Raw genomic sequence first — 19093 nt, forward strand, 5'->3', positions numbered from 1 at the left:
CCGGTTCGGATCCCACATATGAGGGCCAGTGACACTGCCCTCTACAGCTAAGATGCTGAACAACAGCTCAACCTGGAGCTGGGCTGCCATGAGTCGCCGGCGATGGCGTAGGCTGCAGCCCCTGTGGCAGTGGGTTGCCATGGGCTACCGTGTGTAGCCAGCAGCCAGCGTGAGCGGCTAGCAGCCGCAGTGAGCGGCCGTCCAGAAGCCGGCGACTGATCTGCCTCGATTGGGAAGAGCGCAATGATGGTGCCAACTTGGGCCAGTGAAGCAACGTCCTCCACAACTAGACTGAAGAACAAAACGACAGCAACTTGTCTGTTCCCCTTCCCCCGATTCCCCAACACTGTTCCCAACCCCCCAATTCCCCAATAAAAATCTTAAAAAAAAAAAAATCAAACCTGGCAAGGAACATTACCTCTGGCTACCCATTGCCTATAGGTGTAAGCCCAAGGGTGACATACAAGTTCCTTTGTAATCTGGAAGATGCGGATATTAAAATATTTTTTAAAGTAGGTAAGTTTGCTGTCTGGAGTAAAAGCTGGTGCACTGTTGGCTGCGAGTGTTATATAGAAGGCAAGTAGACATTAGATAAGGATTCAACTTTGGTAACTTCTGAGGTAACCTGAACTCTTAAATCTGTGCCTCTGAAAATGACATGCTTGCTACTCTCAAGGATCCTCCTGTTTCATTAGTGAAATAGATAGAAAAATGTGTACCTAAATGTTACTGTGAGTGATGTCTGAGTTTGGTGAAGTCAGTGATCCATTTATGTCTAAATAGTCATGGGAAGACATTATGGCAGAAGTTTAGAATGAGCTAGGTATGGATGTACTTGGGTGGTTGGAAAGGAAAAGTGCAGCCTGAGCAGAGGCCAGGTGGGGGTACAGTGCAGTATAGATAACGTTTGGGGGCTGGTCAGGATCAAGCTTCTTGGAGTGGGGAGTGACAGGAAAGCTAGATCACAGGGGTTGGGCCCTGGTGGGCTAATAAGTAAGCCTTTTGGATATGATCTTACAAGCCTGCCGATACGTAATTAAGGCAATAACATGTTTTACAAAAATGGTTCATTGGTGTGTAGTATGTATGGTTTAAAAGGGGGCAAGTCTGGAAGAGGGTAAGTTAAACTATTGAAATACTTCTGGCAAGAGGTGTGGAGTTCTACCCTTCCGTCTCATTTGCATGGCTACGTAGTCCCGGTTGTGAGATGCACAGGAAAGAGTTTATAGAACTGAGAATAAGTGAACTCTATTGCGTGTAAAGTGTAACAGTTTTGATTGATGGGGGGAGGGGAGGGGGAAGAAAGAGGAATCTCATTGGCAGAAACAGGTTAATAGGAAAATTAATTTTTGAGAAGTTAAGTTCCCTATAGGAAGATGTCTAAAAACAAGTGCTTAGTTACTACTAGTTGGAGACAGGAGACTGAAACTTGGAGTAAGAGCTGAGTCTGAATAGAGTTTGAGTTGTCTGTGCAGTAGTTAATAGTTAAACCATGGAATGAAATAGGCCTCCCAGGCCATGGAGTACAGAGAGAGGAGCCAGGTGGAGGCCTGGACAATGCCTGCGTGCGGTCATCGTGTAGAAGCTCCCCAACATACAGTCAGAGAGATCGGAGGAGGACCAGGATTGTGTTATATTTCTGGAAGCCAAGGGAGGGAGGCAGTTTGTCCACATCAAATTTATATTTTAAGGAATATAAAGTTGGATTTGTCATAAAGCATCTTATTAGGATCCTTTTATGTAGGGAGAGGACCTGATATCTGAGGACTGGAGGAAAGGAAACGAGCAAGGGAAAGGTGTCAAGATAAAGAGCATTGAAGGAGGAGGCAGCTGAGTCGGCCCAAATGCCTCAGCTTCATCTCAAGACCTGCATGTGTATAAGGCAGATAGCAGGGAAGATGATGGCAGAATATCAGGAGGGTATAAACGGGCACATCTTTCCGGAGTCAGAAATCGGGCACTCATTGAGCTACCTTATAAGGGATACTATACTGAAGAAAACCTAGAAGCTGCTGTTGAAGATCTAGAACATGTTTCCTCTGGTTAGGTAGGAGTGGAGGTTGTTAATGCCAGGGTGAGGTGGAGAACAGGATTAGGATCTTTAATGTCTATTATATTATCTATAGATACTCTTATCACTTGGGTTTCCAAACCCTTCTTCAGATTTGACTTAATGACATAGTAGTTATTAGCACTCACGTTTTACTATTGTGATGTTGTCAGACCTTTGGAGTTTGGATTAAAGGGATCTGGGAAGTGGAAATGGGAGGTAACCATGTTGTTTCTATAGAATCCGAATCTTAGAGGGTAGAAGCGAGGCCAAGAAAGGAGCTACAGCCTACACCAATCATCATAGAAGGGCAGGAATTGAAATATACTGAGTAGTCACCCTGCTTTACATAAGAAGAAACTAAGGGTCAGAACCAGGATTTGAATCCAGCTTTCTCTGATATTTCAGAACCCTTTGCCATTTAACATTTACTAGACTTGTGCTAAAGGAAGTATAAATGGATTTCCATTTCACTTGTGTTTTCCCAGACCTCCTTGTAATGGAGGCACAGATGAGTTGTGAAAAGGGCAGCTGAGGGACAGGGACGGGTGGGAGAGGGAAGATGGCCAAATCCGTAGGGCAGGCCTGCTGGAGGAACTACTAACCAACTAGGAAGTCACCTCAAACAGTGGGAAGTGACTAGAATTTGGTTCTTTGGTTCCCCTGTGTTTGTTGGATGGGAGCAAGCCCTGTTCTGTGCCTTTCTTAGAACACAGTGTCCTGATCAATGCTAACTTTAATCAGCTGTATCCTTGTTACTGAAAAAATGTGGTCCATTATCTAGCAGACATCGCCTGCAAGCTTGCTAGAAATGCAGATTCTTGGGGCTCACCCCAGCTTTATAGAATCCAGCACTGTTAACAAGATCCCCAGGTGATTCATTTGTCTGGTTTAGAAGCAAGGAGTTTAGACTGTGAGAGCTGAGAGTAAAGTTTTCAAACCTAGTGATTTTGGAGTACAATTAATTTTACCCAACTGTGCCTTGTGAAATTTAAATACTCCCTGAGTGTGGGGGATGGGAGTGGGAGACCACCACCAATTGTTTTGTGGGTGCTTTCGGGGCCCTTGAACCTCATGCCTGCTGTCCAGACCCCATTTTGGGGCCATCCACAGCTCCCAGCATACCTCTGCAGCCGCATCTCCAGCCACACAGGTGTGTGCCTATAGCTCCTTACAATTCCTGGTCCTTCCTGCCATTTTCTTTTTGCTGAAGATGTTGTGTGGGTTGTCCCCCTGATCCTTTCTCTTTTTCAATGCCTAGCAAACTTCTACTTTGGCTTCAAAACCTAGATGAAATACCTTCTCTAGGATGCCTTCTTAATTTTCTTCAAGCAGTTTCTTCATGCTGACATAGCATTATGCTGGTACTTCTGCTTGAGAACTTAGGTCTGTATCTGATACCTGCATCAGGGAGATATCCTGTAAACCTTGGTTGAATAGCCCCTAGGTTCTTGTTACCTATCTGAGCTTGAGGGCCAGCTTTTTGTCATCTAGGTTTATTGGGAGGAGTGACAGAAATCCTCTAATGGCTTAAAAAATTAGAATGTTTGAAGGATTTTAATTTTATACTGTTTGTGTTCCCTTTTGTCACATTTCACAGTAAAAGGAGACAGGGCCAGTGATTTTTGCCTAGGTTTTTGATAGCTTATTTTCAAAGGGGTAACAGAAATGCCACTAGCAGTGTTGGTACCCAGAGAAATTAGACTGTCCTGAGGTTGATGACCTGTTTTCTTTATATCTGACTGTGTATCTGTGCTTCTTCCCCTTGAATTGTAGCCCAGGTGCTTTCACAAAAAGGAAATCCCTCCCCCCTCCCTGCTCATATCTGCCCAGAGTATACCCTGTACAAGTAGCCGTCCCTTCTCTAGAAAGCTGATTCTCTGGCAGGGCTGGCCAATTGGCTTCTCTATCTTAGTCACGCTGCTCCAGCCCTAATACTGCCTGGTGCCTGCTGGAGCCTGTGCTGCTTGCAGCAGATTACTGTATGCTTGTTCCTGGGCTCATTTCCTGTTTCTATTCTAGTCGCTGGTGGCTCAGCTCTGCTTCCTGCTTGTGTGTCTCACACAGATTCCTCTTGCTGGAACCTTTTGTTTTCTTCCGAACAACTTAAGTCTGAATACTAACTGAGCATACATCTAGTGTGATAGCTCTTGGGGTCCCACGTCCTGAAGACTGGTGGGAAGGTCCCCCGTCCTCCTGCCCCAAGCATATCACTTGGATTGACCTTGCTTTTTAGTTTGTCTCCAGCCCTGCTGTAGGAAGCTGGTGGTTGCCAGAAATTGGCAAGAGGATAAGCTGGGATCTTGTACAGGCCAAACTTACTCCACTCATTAGCTGCGCAGGGCTGTCAGGACTGGTGTGCCCTGGTTCTTTTGCACCTGGAGCTTATAAACAAGCATAATTTCTGCTGCTGAGGAAGACACTTAGTATCCTTTCTAACACAAGCCCTCCCTCAAGCCCAGAGAACACTTTGGGTTGGGCAGGTAATGCTATCCTCAGCGGAGTAAAAGCTTGCAAAGAATATAGGGATGAAAAGGAAGGCATGTGCTGACTCAACCTTCCATCTTGTGTGAGCAATTCAACCCCCCTAGAGCTGAAGAGTAGGAGGGAGAAGGTGCAGGGAGGTTATAAAAAGGGAAGTGAAGGTGGTTGTCCTGGACAAATGTATTTTAAAGTTCTAAGGCTCCCCCATCTTGCCTGTTTTCCCCAGAAGACACTGGCTTAGCAGAGAATCTATGTTGTGAATAATTCTGTTCTCCTTCACAAATACTCTTGGGATCATCTGATAATACTGTGTCAGATAGAGTGGTTTCTACACTAAACCCTAGGCCTAGGTATGTTTAATAGAGAGGGATTTAATATAGGGAATTGGGCTTATAAAATTATTAGAAGGATTGAGGGAGCAACTACTAGGCTTGTCCTTCAGGAACAGAACCTAGACCTAGATTTTTTTTTTTTTTTAAGATTTTTTTGGGGAATTGGGGGAGGGGAACAGACAAGTTTCTGTCCTTTTGTTCTTCAGCCTGGTTGTGGAGGACGTCGCTTCACTGGCCCATGTTGGTATTGTGATCATTGCACTCTTCCTGGGTGAGGCAGATCGGTCGCCGGCCATTGGTCGGCCACTCACGGAAGCCCAGTTTGAGGTCAAGCTGCTGTTCACCATCTTAGCTGTAGAGGGCACAGCGTCACTGGCCCATGTAGAATCTGAACTGGGGTTCTGCTGCTCAGAGCTGGTGCTCCCAAGCCAACTCTTAACCAATGTGCCACTCGGCTGGCCCCCTAGACCTAGATTTGACCCACCAGGGAAACTCGTACTCCTGAGCCACTATCAGATTAATTGTTCTAAGTCTGTTATCCAGGGATCAGTAAGCTGGTATCAAGAAACAGTAGCAGCTGCCATCACAAGGACCAGTACCCAGTTAACTGGAAGATGAAACCAAAAATGCTCCTGCAGAAACAAGTGAAGGAGACAGAAATGTAGTCTGCCATACTTTGATCTAATCTTGAGTCTGCTTCTAATTAGCAGAACCTGAATTGTATCCAAAAACCCATCCGCATGGGATTCTGGGAAATGTAGTTTTCTGCTTTTAAACTGCAACTGGGAAAAGAAATAGAATGGAGACAGCATAATCTAGTCCACAGAATATTTACCACGCTAACACAATATCACCACTCACCCTCACCCCCCCGCTTTACATATGAGGAACCTGAGGCCCAGAAAAGGTAAAGGACTTGGCCAATTTCCATTCAGTAAATGAAAATGTTGGGTTTCCTGACTTCTAGTCGAGTGCTTTTACTATTAGGACCAACTCCTATAAAGGATCAGCAAAAAGGATCAGGAAAAATGCCATCTTCAGAAAACAGACTTTGTATTCCATATTCTCTTCTCTTTGGAGAAAGGGAAGGGGGGGGTATGGAGAGAGGTGGTGTTGAAATTTCTAGGCAAAGGTAGCAATACTATCGTTTCTGGACTTAGGTCTACTCTACAGGAAGATGTAGTAAGCATTTATTCTGGAAGGAAGAAACCTCAAAAACTAGAATTCCCTGAAATTCTTGAGTCAACATGTGGATAAACTCAGTTGCCTGGTGACAGTGGCTTTCCTCTACCCATCCTCCTTTCTTATGCCCTTTCTCTCGTATTGGTGCTTCTGCAGAGCTGCCATTGTTCCTCTCTAAAAAGACCAACCAAAATCAGATAGCCAGCCCCCAGGTGTGATTGCCAAGCTATTTCTTTTCTGCCCTTGGGGGACTTAGGCTATTTGAACAAGATATAAACCAAGTCTTCCTAGAAATGCTATCCTTACAGAAACCACTAGGGCCCCTCTACACTGGAGTGAAAATTTGTTCTTCTAAACTTGGTCCAGAGCAGAGGGACCCCTAGGTGTGGAACTGTGTTAACATACCTGATAAATCAAGCATTGAATTAGCTCTGTTGTCTTTTTTTTTATGTTTCTCATGTAACACTGTTTGGTGTTTTACCTGAAAGCTGTGATGAAACTGACATGTGATCTAGTGCTATCCCTTTGGGGACCAGTGCTTGATCTCTTGCTCTGTTCACTTCTGTTCCTCTTCCCCACCTGGTGGCAGCATGGAATTGGCTGGTATTATGACACAATCTCTGATTGCCGTGAGGCAGAACTCGCCTCCAAGCTGCTAGCTTGCTTCCTTCCCATTTGACCTTTTCCAAGGAAGCTAAGAAGCCATGCCTTGTTGAAGGAGGGAACTCGGGGTTAAAGGCTTGAGCTGAGAGTCAGTGGACCTGTCCCTTAAGAGGCCAGCTTTGGTATCGGAGAAGTATTGAATATTGTTTACTGAGATGAGTGAATATAATTTTCTGATATTTTGGGGAAGGTAGAAGAGAAACCAATTTCCAAATAAAAGGGATCAGTGGTCAGAGGAACTGTTATCAAAAATATTCTTTTTTGGGCCGGCCGAGTGGCGCGATGGTTAAGAACTGGCTCGGGACGCCAGAGGGCCCCAGTTCGGATCCCACATATGAGGGCCAGTGACACTGCGCTCCACAGCTAAGATGCTGAATAAAAGCTCAGCTCAACCTGGAGCTGGGCTGCCATGAGTCGCAGGCGACGGCTTAGGAAAAGAAAAAAAAAGTATTTTTCCCCCTCTCGTTTTCTGCTTTTAGAACTTGACTGTGCCTCTCCCTATGTTCAGAGTTGTTCTTTTTGGTTTTAATGGTCTTTGGGGTTGATAGCTGTCGTTTCTGGTTTAGAATTATATCCATTCCACGGTTTCAAATCTGTTTGTTCTACTCCCTCCCCACAAATGTTTGGATTTTATCTAGACCAGTAGGCCCATGGTAGAGAAGACCATTGGCAAATATAAATTTAGGGATTTCAATACCAAACCAAGGAGACCACTTAGCTCCCTAGACCTTGGTCTAAGCTATGTTCAGCACAGTAGCAATTTTGCCTTCCCCAGTTACGTACATTATTACATCCTTGCTTGCTTTCTGGTTGCTATAATTCTGAGGGGCAGCCAGATGAGGTGGAAGCCTAAGGCAATACCCCCTCCCCCTTACACTTCTCATACCTAGAACTCTGCATTCTTTTGTGTTCCTTTTCCTCTCCCATTTTTTCTGTCCGCCCCCCAAGTTCTAGGGTTCAAGCTGATGATCATGATGGAACAAGTTCTGTGTGGCTGGCCTTCCTAACAGTGAATGTTGACTTGGAGAAAGTAGGCAGTTCCTAACTTCTTTGCCTTCTCTAGCTTTGCGGTGCTCATTTCCTGCTGAGATTAGAGCAGTTCTATTCCATAAATATGCACTGCTCTTGACTGCTCTAACTCAGGCCCAGCTCTGACCCAGTTTCACTTTTTTTTCATATTTGGAATGAAGTATCTGTTAGCTAGTGACCCTTAAAACACTGTGTACATTTTTGGCCAAGAGGTGGTGTTTGACTTAGATGAGACATCTCTCCTGGCCCAAGAAAGAAGCCTTTGCAGGGGAGGAGTGTGTGTCAGTAGGCTGGTCAGGTAGGTAACATGGTATTATGCAGGCCTGATGGGGACTGTGACAAACTGGAAAGCAACGTTTCAACCGATCAGTGCCTTGTGGGGAGTTCTAGGATTGATCATCTATCTGTCTGTCTGTCTGTCTGTCTGTCCATCTAGTTTACAAGTTGGGAACCTGGATTTTTTAACGTAAGGTCTTTGAATTATTAGAAGGGTCTGTATAGGAGTGTTGGACAAAGGATTCAACTGTTCTCTGGGGCCTGTGGCTCTATCCCTGCAGCTTCTTGTGGACTGCCCAGGTGGGTTTGGCTCCCTTGGAGCTGGTGCTTAGAATTTCTCTGGGGGTGGGGGCCAGCTGTGGGGAGCACCATCTATCCATTGCCAAGTCTCATTGTGTTTGGTGTTTGTTTTATTGGTTTGGGGAGGGGGAAGTGCAGGGGAGATGTTGAACAGAAGCACTCAGTGTGATTAAGCCTCTAGCCGAGCAGATCTGTGGGAGTAGAATATCGACCCCTGGAAAATCAATGGCTGCTGCAGTGGCCAAGCTGCTGTTTGCAGGGGCTCCCACCGCAGGAATGCAGGCAGCACAACAACCTTTCTTCTTCCCCTTTTACACCTCAGCAACACCCTCAGCCTCCACCCAAAGGGTCAAACCCACCTCAAGAGATTTTGCTGGGGTGGATTAGAACAGCAGGTTCTTGTATTTTTGTAATGAGATTGAAATTGCTCCAGTGACACAGAGCCCTGCTTCCTGACAGCCTCCTTTCCAGACATTCCTTCTCTGCACTGCAGTTCTATCAAGAGCTCTTACCCAAGTGGCAAAGGCCCACTCAGGGTTGCACTTTTCAGTTTTAGAAAGCAGAGTCAATTCCCTTGATGCCAGCACCCAAGAGTCACTCCCTCAATGTGGAGATCCAGAGTTTAGGTACAGGATTGGGGTGGGGGAATGAAATTAAAGAAAAGAGGACTAATAGAGATTGGGTCTAAAGAGTATGCCTTTGAGTAGATTATTGGTTGAGCAACATTTATTACGTATTTTGTCTTTTTGGGTACCTGACATTTTTGGGGTCACTAATAACATAGGATACTATAGCCTGTTCCTGCTCTAGCCCCACAGGCCAGTGGGGGAAAGGGGAAATTCAGCACAGTACCATCAGCCCTGTAACACTGGGTCTAGAGGAGCCTTGGAGGGACTCTGCGCCAGCTGGGCCTGTGGGGTGAGGGGCAAGGGAAGCTGTCTTATGATACGGGGGCTTTGCCCCCCACCCCACCCAAAGCTGTTCTCATCTTTGAAGATTCCAAGGCAGAAAATGATTTTTGTCTGTAGTTGCTGCACCTAAAGTGCGACTTGAAACAATTTGTCTTCCCACCAGTTCTCTGGGGGCTAGGAAATGAATGGTTCACCCTGCTATGTTAAAGGAGAGCTCTGTTGCCTATTACCCCATTGTTGGAGCATGGCTTCGGGCAGGGAATTAAAGCTTGCTTGGCTTTTGCCCCCAGAAAGGAGCTTTCCCGTTTTGTAGTCTGAGGAATGGGGCCCCTAAACAAGGCCAGGCTGTCCTGGCGGTTAGAAGGGTGGTTGCAGGGCTGGGTGAGGAAGAAAGTGAGTTTGAAATTGCCTGAGATGAGGCCATCTAGAGGCCAGGGATGTTTTGACTTCTCTGGGCCACACCCTTGTGCTTGGTAATAGGATTAGAGCCCACTTAATATGAAAACCAGTAGAGACCAGATACCTACCTACCTTCATGGGACTGGATTTCTTGCTTGTCTCCCTAGATTCTAAGTCTCTTCCCCCTGCCCCTTGTAAATTAAGTGCCCTTCTAAGGATCCAGAGGTAAGAAAAATTACTATACCCTTTAGTGTAGAAAAAGTAGGTTTAAATTAAGAGTTAAGTTGAAAGGGCTGATTTGAAGTAAAACATGAAAGGAGTAGAGAGCAAGAGTGGTTTATAGGAAGACTGCCTAAGAAAGAGGGGAGCACGTAGCATTGTAGACTTATAGAGTTGGATTATCTAGTTTTAGTCTTTCCTTCTACAGCGGAGCTAAGTGAGGCCTAGTGAGGTTAGCTTGCTAAGAGTCAGGTAGCTAATCACCCAGGATGCCCAGAGATGGTGTGTTGCCTGACCTTGTTTTGAGTGTGTAGCCTACCTAGCCTTTGATAGTCAAGTTTCCACCTTCTGGTGGAAACAGTGCAGGCTTTGGAATCAGGAATATGAGTTTGAATCCCAGTTCTTCTGTTTAATAGCTCTCTGCCCTTGGGCAAGTCATTTAACTTCTGAGCTTGCTGCTGCTTTATTAAAATAGGGTTGATACCTACACATCAGAAAACAATTGTGAGAACTAAATGAGAGTCAACCTCGTACCTTAGGGTTGAACACATGATAGTCACATATTTGTGTCAGTTCTGCTTCCCTTCAAGAGGGAGACACAAAGGGACTTGGCTTTATTTGTCTTTTCAATATCCTTTGAATTTGGAGATTTGGTCTCCCAGAGCTTTATTTATGAATTCCAACGCGTCTATATAGGGAATTTTCTCTTGGAGGTGGGCCCCCCAAAACATTCTGAAGTCAAGAAGAGCCTGTCCCTTCTCTAGTGTGCATTCCTCACCAGGCAGCCGGAAGAAAGTTCCAGGAAGAAATGCTCCATTATCCCCAGAAGAATAGCCTATTGTAGAAAAAGAGAAAAAGGAGTTCGGTGAGGGGTTTTTGGAAACTTGGGGCGGGGAGTTAGGAAATAGAGCGGTTTATGCTATTCTAAACAGGGAGTGTAATTCAGGCAGGACATGGTGCTTGATTCTCAGCTAAAAGGATAGTGTCTTTTCTTTCCCCTTCCTTACCGCTTGCTTATTAACCTCTGCTTGGAAGTACCACCAGTAGCAGGAGGCAGCCTGTTTGTTCTGTGTGTTGATTCGTTCTTGGCATTTCAGCCAACACTGCTAGTCTGCTCTCTAGGCAGGGGTGGCAGTTAATCTGTTGAGCTGAGGTCACTCATTGAAACAACAGTGGAGAAGTTCTGTGCTCTGGAGCCCCTACCAGTCTGGATGAGTCAGATCGTCTTTCCTTCCATTTAGCATAGACTGAGGAGAAAAAAAGAGAATCTATGACTAAAACTTGTTGTATTGAATATTTTTAGACGTGTTTGATAGAGGTAGCCTCTTCTCCATCAGACCCTTGACAAATAGTTGCTTAAAAAAGGCTTTATGGAAAAACCAGGTCTCCCCAAAACTTAACGTGCCTTAAGTAGTTCCTGTGTAATTAAGTTTGTCTTACTCCTTTTTCCTTGAAGTTTGTCAAAGCTGTTGCCTCCTCTCCTACCTTCTGCCTTTCTTCAAGGGTTAGGTCCTCAGCCTGTTCTGTGTTCTTCAGGATTTCCTCCCATTCTCCAGCATGGGAGCAGCCTCCTGCCATGACCATGGATTTGTTAAGCTAGGAAAATAACTTGACAAATTGCTAGTGCAGATTTGGTCATTTCAGGCTGTGCATTTGGACTTTTTTCATTCAAAGATCATTTAAGTGAGTATGGCTGAGTTGCCAGGTTCTCACCACACAGACAGACAGACACACAAACTTACTACAAGCATGTGTGTAGGATTTACCTGGCTCTCTTGGTGGGTGGTTTCCCTGCCAGTAGTCAGCACAACTTGGCAAAAGCTCTTCACAACTGAAAGAATACTAGAACTCCATCTGGGGGTTAACAAAAAAGCTCCATTTCTCAAGGATTCAGCCAAATTTATGAGAAAAGCCTGGATCTGAGCATTGCCGTGAGTCTGTTCTTTAGATTTTTCTGTTGATGTTATTTAATTTGCTCAGCAAAGTGAACTGATGTCATCCTCATGAGGCTCTGTTGGGAGATTGTTTAAACCCCCTCATCTAACCCTGATCTGGTATCTTCCTGCTTGAAAATGTACTTCATCAGGCAGCCAATTCATGTTAAAACTTGCAGCCCTTCCTTTGAGAGCACTACCACCCTCCCCAATACACACACCCTCAGTGAGGTATGGACTGTGTGATTTCGGGCATGGTTTTGTTGTGGTGTGAAGAGAAGGTGTTAGCTGCTGAGTTCTGTTTGTCAGCAGAGCCTGAAAAACCCATGCTGGCACTTGCTGGAACTGGGCAACCAATCACAGCTGGAACGGTTATCGTCATGGAGTCCCTATGGGCTTCCTCTATCAGGTCACATCCCAAAATAACATTGGGCAGTATTTCAAGCGAAGAAACGAAGGCTTTCGGGGCTGTAGCCAGCCTGGAGTGTGAGATTCTGTGTGAAATAGTTGGACCTGCTCCAGCGCTTTTGATCTGCATGGTAGATGAGCAATAAAATGCATGAAACACGTTGGAAACACGTGAGGAAATTCTGCCTGGCCCTGCTGCTTCCTTGGAACTGGCAGGGCACTGAGTGGGCTGATCCTCACCTCCCGTCTCTCAGCAGGATTATGCTTGGAAGAGCAAACTCAGGAAAAGAGATCTTTGCACTTAAGGGACAGTGCTGTAATTCTTTCAGCAGTCCTTCTACATAACATACCTGTTAGGTGGGTCCTTTCAGGAGTATTGAGAACCTGAGTCCTGAAATGCTAAAGGCAGCCATCCCCCAGGGAGAATTGGGGCTGGAATTGATTGAACTTTGTCTGTGGTAAGTATGTTGTGGAAAGCCAAACTTGTTAGGCACATTGAGGTCTGACTCAACAGCCAGACATCCGGCTTTTTGTGGAACAAAAGACCTGAAAAACTGGCTTTTTGTAGGGTAGAAAGCAGAGGTGTGTCCTGTGCAATAAAAGGACATGGAGTTCAGAGCAAGTATCTGTTCATGTAGATGGGGCGGGGTGGGGAGGTGATTTTTTTGGAGTCTTATGCCCTTACAACTCCCTCCCATTTCCCAGTAAAAACATTTACTTGTGATTAGCCACCGGGGCTGAAGGATATGTCTTACATCTTAGGCTGCTTGTGTGTTGTCATCTCTCTCACTCCAGGGTATTGCTGCTGGTATTGCATATTTCATATGGCCCTGACCATATGGTGCCAGTGGAGTTCTGTGCATATGTCCCAGGGCTGTGTCACAAACTCAGATTTGTCCAGTCCTCTCATTGTATAAGTGAGGAAACCGAAGCCTAGCTTGTCGACAGCTTGCCCAAGGTCACAACTGATAAGTACCAAGAGCTAGCTGGGCCTTGGTCTCCTAACGCAAGGGTGTGGGGTGTTTTTTCCTCAGTCTATATATTATCACAGCATAATGGAGAGACAAAGAATAGAGCCTCTGGGGTTCAGCAGACCTGTGTTCAAAATCTAGTTTCTGCCATGTACTTGTTGGATGACTTGGGCATGTAACCCAATCTCTCTGAGCATCAGCTTACTCATCTTCAGCATGTTAGTGGTAGAAGTACCTACTGCTAAGAATTGTAGAAAATTAAGGAACTCCATAAAGTGCCCGTAACATTGTAGATGCTCAAATAGTAGTCACTGTTAATGTAAGTGATCTGTCCCTTCCTATGCTAACATTCTGGTTCTTAATTTTTTTTTTCTTTTAATCAACTACTCCCACACTGACCAGTTGCCATCTGATGAAAATGACAGTTTGAGAGATTGGCCTCCAACCTACCAAATCAGAGAGATGAGAAGATTAATGCTGCTTCCTTCCCCACTATTACCCTGTGCCTAGGCATTCCAGCTCACGTGGGTAGTTAGCACTTTTTCTCCAAGGAGCTCAGGGCACTTGACCAAAACTGACAGCTCTCTTCAGAGTGCCTCTGTGAAGGAAGCCACCACATTGTCACCACAGATGCCTCCAGGGTCCTGAGAGCCTAGCCCTTGGGGCTGCCAGTGTTTTCTTCAGGCTCCTGGGATCCCTCAGCTGGACTCTGACATTCACTTGTGGGTCTATGAGAGCCTGGTTTTTAACAGTGGAACTGAAGGAGCATCTGCAGCCCCTGCCTCTACCCTATAGCAATGGTTGGTGGGTTGTTGTTGGGTTTTTTCTTTTCTTTTTCTCTCTTTTTCACTCCTCAGTTCCTCAGAAGATCTCCAAGGATATACACCAAATTAAACAGGGGTTCCTCTATTGAAGACAGCAGGAAGAGAGCAAAGGGGGACTTTGGCTTTACATATACCATCTGAACTATTTTTACCATGAGAATGTTCCTGTTTTACTTGTTTAATGAAAGACAAATGTTCAAGACACTTAATTTTTCAAAGCCATTTGAATAGAACCAAGTTCTTGTCTTATGGATGGAACTTTGATTCCTACACTGATTTCTTCTTCATGTAAACAAGTAGCTTTTATTACCAGAAGCTGGTGGTTTGATAAGGATACTGTAGGAAGGAATGCTGAGGGAACCCACTGATCCCTAAAACAGAGCATTGAGCTATGGTTTCTGTTACAAGCCAGAGCTTAACAAGTGGTTTTTGAGGCCCTTTCTGGCATACATGGTTGGCTCCTTCTGTCATCTTGCTGCCTCTTTTGAGTTTACTCTCCTTGGCCCAGAGGCCGGGTGTCTCTAGTATAGCTTAGCCCTCAACATGTGGATGGAATCCTCTCTTGGGATGAACCCAGGGCTCTTAATAGCTCCAGGTACTTCTTTAGTCCTTTGAGAGGGAAGAGGCCCTTTGATGTTACCTAGAGAAGGCCTTTTTGAGTTCCTTTCCATGCTGGGACTAATTCTGATTGCCTTTTTAAAGCTTGCTCTGGTGTACTATGTCTGCTTAATAGGAAGGCTAGCATTTCTGATTTCTCAGCTAACACTAAGAGCTTGACACAAACACAGATGCACACCTGCCTATCTGCTTTGCCTTCAGGGCAAGTTTTGTTCCCATACAATTCAGCAGAAATGCTCCCAGCTTAGTGAAGTAACCAGCTGGTTTGTAGAAGTTCCAACCAACCTGGATACTTGGGGGAGAGCCTAAAAGTGCCCTCTGACCTCTAATGTTATTGTCAGACTCCAGGGTCAGAGTCACCTTGAATTGATATTTCCAACATAAGCTTACTGTGGGACTAGGAATAGACTCAAATCAGCCATTTTGGATCTCCTTCCTCTTCAGATGTGTCTCTTTAAGAGAGCTCCCCTTAACCATTAGAGCGTGTTTTCCCAGACCTGAGCCCATATCCAAAGCGCTCATCCTTTCTTCAGGGTACAGTTTGTACCCAGTCTGAAATTAATGTGTGGTGCTGAACCAGCTGTATTGCTAGAGAATGTACATGGGCAGGGGGTGCATTTCCTGGGGTAAATAGTTTTCATATTGAGCTCCTGATGCTAGTGTTGGAGTTTACCAACACAGAGTGAGCACTTTACTGATTATTTCAAGACAAGCAAAGCTCCCAAATAAATTTCAAGTTGTCATTGAAAACTTAAAACTAGGGATAAAACTGGGTTTGTTCACTTAGTAAACATTTGTTCATCCCTGCTGTGGGCCAGGAATCCCTTCTTGGCAGTTAGGAATTATCTTTCCTGTGCAATATATATGCCTTTCCCACCTCCTACCCCCTGTATTTTAAAATATGGTAACTTGGAGTGAGTGAGTCCTTGGTAAATGTAGGCTATACTAACCTGATAGAGAGGATCTGTGTTGCCCAAACTTTACATACTCTTATGGCCCCCTGGTACTATACTGGTGGTGTTTTGTAAAGCTTCGCCATTGGAAAGGAACTGAAGGCTCACTGAAATGCTGCTCTCTTACAACTGGAAATTGGGGCTGGGAAAGAAGATAAAAGTATTAGATCTGCATCTGGTGGATAGACCAAAGGTCAGCAAACTACAGATTGTGGGCCAGTTGTTTTTATGAATGGGTGTGGCTGTGTTCCAATAAAACTTTATTATCTGTGACTGCTTTTGCACTACAATGGCAGAGTTGAGTAGTTGTGATAAAGACTGTATGGCCCACAGAGTCTAAAATATTTTCTATTTGGCCCTTAATGGAGAGTTTGCCATATGTGAGCTATAGTATCATGACTATATGTGTGCCGAGCGTTTGCTCTTGGTTGTTTAAGGAAAATGTTGATCATGTAGTAGGATTGTTGAAAGAAGAGTCTGCCTAATATTGCTAATCCATGTCCTTGTGTGTGTGTGTGTTTCAGGATCTGTCTGGTTCAATAGACGATCTCCCCATGGGAACAGAAGGAGCTCTGAGCCCTGGAGTGAGCACATCAGGGATTTCCAGCAGCCAAGGAGAGCAGAGTAATCCAGCTCAGTCTCCTTTCTCTCCTCATACCTCCCCTCACCTGCCTGGCATCCGAGGCCCCTCCCCATCCCCTGTTGGCTCTCCCGCCAGTGTTGCTCAGTCTCGCTCAGGACCACTCTCGCCTGCTGCAGTGCCAGGTACGCTCAACTGTTGGGTTTTGGGGAGGAGATAGGGGCCTGGTCCCCAACAATAGCAGGGAGCTCCAGCCTTCCATTGGCAGAGAGAACATCTCTGGTTCATGTTCGCAAAGTTTGTCTTCAGCATTTGAAGAAGGGAGATGGGAGCCCCTTGGTTGGGATCTCTATGTATGTGATACTGGGAGGTGCTTGGCCTTCCCAGGAGCCATTTCCAGCTCTGAATTTTAACCCCCAGCTAGAATTTCCAGGCTTAGCCATGATTGGCTTACTTCTTTCCCTCTCTGGAGCAGGCAACCAGATGCCACCTCGGCCACCCAGTGGCCAGTCGGACAGCATCATGCATCCTTCCATGAACCAATCGAGCATTGCCCAAGATCGAGGTAAGAACCTGGGCCTTGAGGGAGAGGTGGAGGGCTAAGGCTGACACTTGATTACCCTGTGCAATAGCTTTTGGAGAACTGTATGAGCGTGTAACATAGGACAGTCCCAGCAATAATTGTGAGGTTAAGAGTGGGCCTGGCCATGTTGAGACACCAGAACTGTGTTTCCCCCATAGTCATTCCTTCTCGGTGTTTGTGTTTTGATGGATTCCTTTCTATGTACATTGTGCCTGATTTGGTCAGCCAGTGCTAAAACTCGGCATCAAATCTTTACCCTTAAATCCTGCACCTTTTGTTTTTTTGTCACTGCTGTTTGTCTATGCAAACCTCCGTTTAGTAGAAACAGCTGGCATGATCTGGTTAATGGCTGTGTCACTTAGGAGGGTGCCTAAAATGGCACACAATTATATAGCAAATAAGATGGAGACGTCATATAATTATTCAGTAGTTGCTAAAGAAAATGTAAATGGTGAAGTCCTAGGTTAGGCAGAGCATTTGTTCCCATTGTACTGAGGTAATAACTATATGGACACTACCCACAAACAGGTTACATGCAGAGGAACCCCCAGATGCCCCAGTACAGTTCCCCGCAGCCCGGCTCAGCCTTATCTCCACGTCAGCCTTCTGGAGGACAGATGCACACAGGCATGGGCTCCTACCAGCAGAACTCCATGGGGAGCTATGGTCCCCAGGGGAGTCAGTATGGCCCACAGGGTGAGTATACTACCCAGTTAGGAGTGCACTGAGATGAGACGAAAAAAGTTTCTCGTCTGGTGTGCTGCTGTCAGGGTCATAAGAATAGGACTGTTCTTTGCCTTAAATCCAGCAAGGCTAGGCCCCAAAGTAGGGCAGGACTGTCACCATGGGAAAGTCCTTGACTATCCCCGAGCCTCTGTTTCATCTGTAAAATGGAGTAAGGTGTTTAGCTCAAGACTGAGTGTAGACATTTAGTAAATGGTAATTATTGGTTATTATACTGTTTTTTAGTAAATTAGTCCTAATAGAATGGATCTTTGTTCAAAATTAGCCCTAGATGGACTAGAGCTGAATGTCTTACACAGAGAAGGGGAGAGAAGGCACGATGAGTATGTAGAAAGAATTCTGGGAGTTGAGGAGCCTGAATAGTACTAAAGCCAGCCTTGCCTGTGCTGTGCTGTCTTTAACATAAGGGAACAACTGAAGGACTGCCTTTATATGCTTCTGGCCTCCCCTTTACTTTTTTTTTTTTTTTTAATGGGATAAAGGCTACCATGGAGTTGGTCTCTTTCCAGACCAAATATTGAATGATTCCCATTGTTTATCATCTTCGGAGTTTTAGGGTTTGAGCAATATTAATGAGTTGCTAATGAGTCACTAACCAAGTCTCTGCATCTTCTCTCCTTCCTCTCCCAGGAGGCTATCCCAGGCAGCCAAACTATAATGCCTTGCCCAACGCTAACTACCCCAGTGCAGGCATGGCTGGAAGCATGAACCCTATGGGTGCTGGAGGTCAGATGCATGGGCAGCCTGGCATCCCACCTTATGGCACACTCCCTCCAGGGAGAATGAGTCACGCCTCCATGGGCAACAGGCCTTATGGCCCTAACATGGCCAATATGCCACCTCAGGTTGGGTCAGGGATGTGTCCCCCACCAGGGGGCATGAACCGGAAAACTCAAGAAACTGCTGTCGCCATGCATGTTGCTGCCAACTCGATCCAAAACAGGTAAGGCCTGGGATGTGAAGAGGGTGTCCGTACAATGAAATAAATTGTAGAATCATTAAATACTTCTGGACCTAAACCATCTTGGTTAAATATGCATCTTATTGAGAGTTCTTTAGAAAATTAGGTTTCCTTACAGTGGAAAAACACAACAAAAGTGCTGATTCTTAAGCATCTTAAATTGGTATCAAATTTCACATGACCAGATATCATATGTAAAGAACTTTATAAAACACAGATTATTTTGATTAGTAAAATAAGTCTTCAAATTTTCTTCATTTCTTCTGTCAATCTGGTTTCTTGGTTTCCAAAAGGAATTTTAGTGATACACATGACTTGGATCTGTGGTGTGAGAAATAAAAAAGGTAGGGTTGTGTTTGCCATTTCTCCCACTGTTCTATGTGGCCCTGTGCATTTGACTCTGGTGCTGAAGTACAGAGGGCTCAATGTGATTTGGTTTAGTGACTCGAAGATTCATCTCTTCTTCTGTGGCCACAGACTTCAGTGAATATGATTCCTCTGTTTTTGAAGGTTCTGTCCATGTGCTTCATTGTTGGTGCCTACGGTTCTTAAAGTGACTCCTGTCTTATTGGGTTGTTGATTAACCAAAGTAGAATAGCGTGATTGACTATAAAGAGGTGGGCTTTATTACTACTTCAGAATGATGAAAGCACAAAGTTTGCAGTGGGCTTA

The 19093-nt window shown here is 45.2% G+C and overlaps 1 protein-coding gene across 2 annotated transcripts in view; it reads left to right on the top strand.

The window, feature by feature from the left end:
* Positions 1 to 19093, top strand: part of ARID1A (AT-rich interaction domain 1A) — a 69830-nt gene that overhangs the window by 37221 nt on the left and 13516 nt on the right. For both annotated transcript variants that reach the window (XM_019650196.1, XM_019650197.1), the window contains exons 5-8: positions 16078 to 16318; positions 16609 to 16698; positions 17245 to 17412; positions 18091 to 18403. In XM_019650196.1, coding sequence (XP_019505741.1) covers positions 16078 to 16318; positions 16609 to 16698; positions 17245 to 17412; positions 18091 to 18403 — 812 coding nt within the window. The remainder of the gene's footprint in view (positions 1 to 16077; positions 16319 to 16608; positions 16699 to 17244; positions 17413 to 18090; positions 18404 to 19093) is intronic.

This window comes from Hipposideros armiger, unplaced genomic scaffold (genome assembly GCF_001890085.2).
Source record: "Hipposideros armiger isolate ML-2016 unplaced genomic scaffold, ASM189008v1 scaffold_138, whole genome shotgun sequence".
Taxonomy (NCBI): Eukaryota; Metazoa; Chordata; class Mammalia; order Chiroptera; family Hipposideridae; genus Hipposideros; species Hipposideros armiger.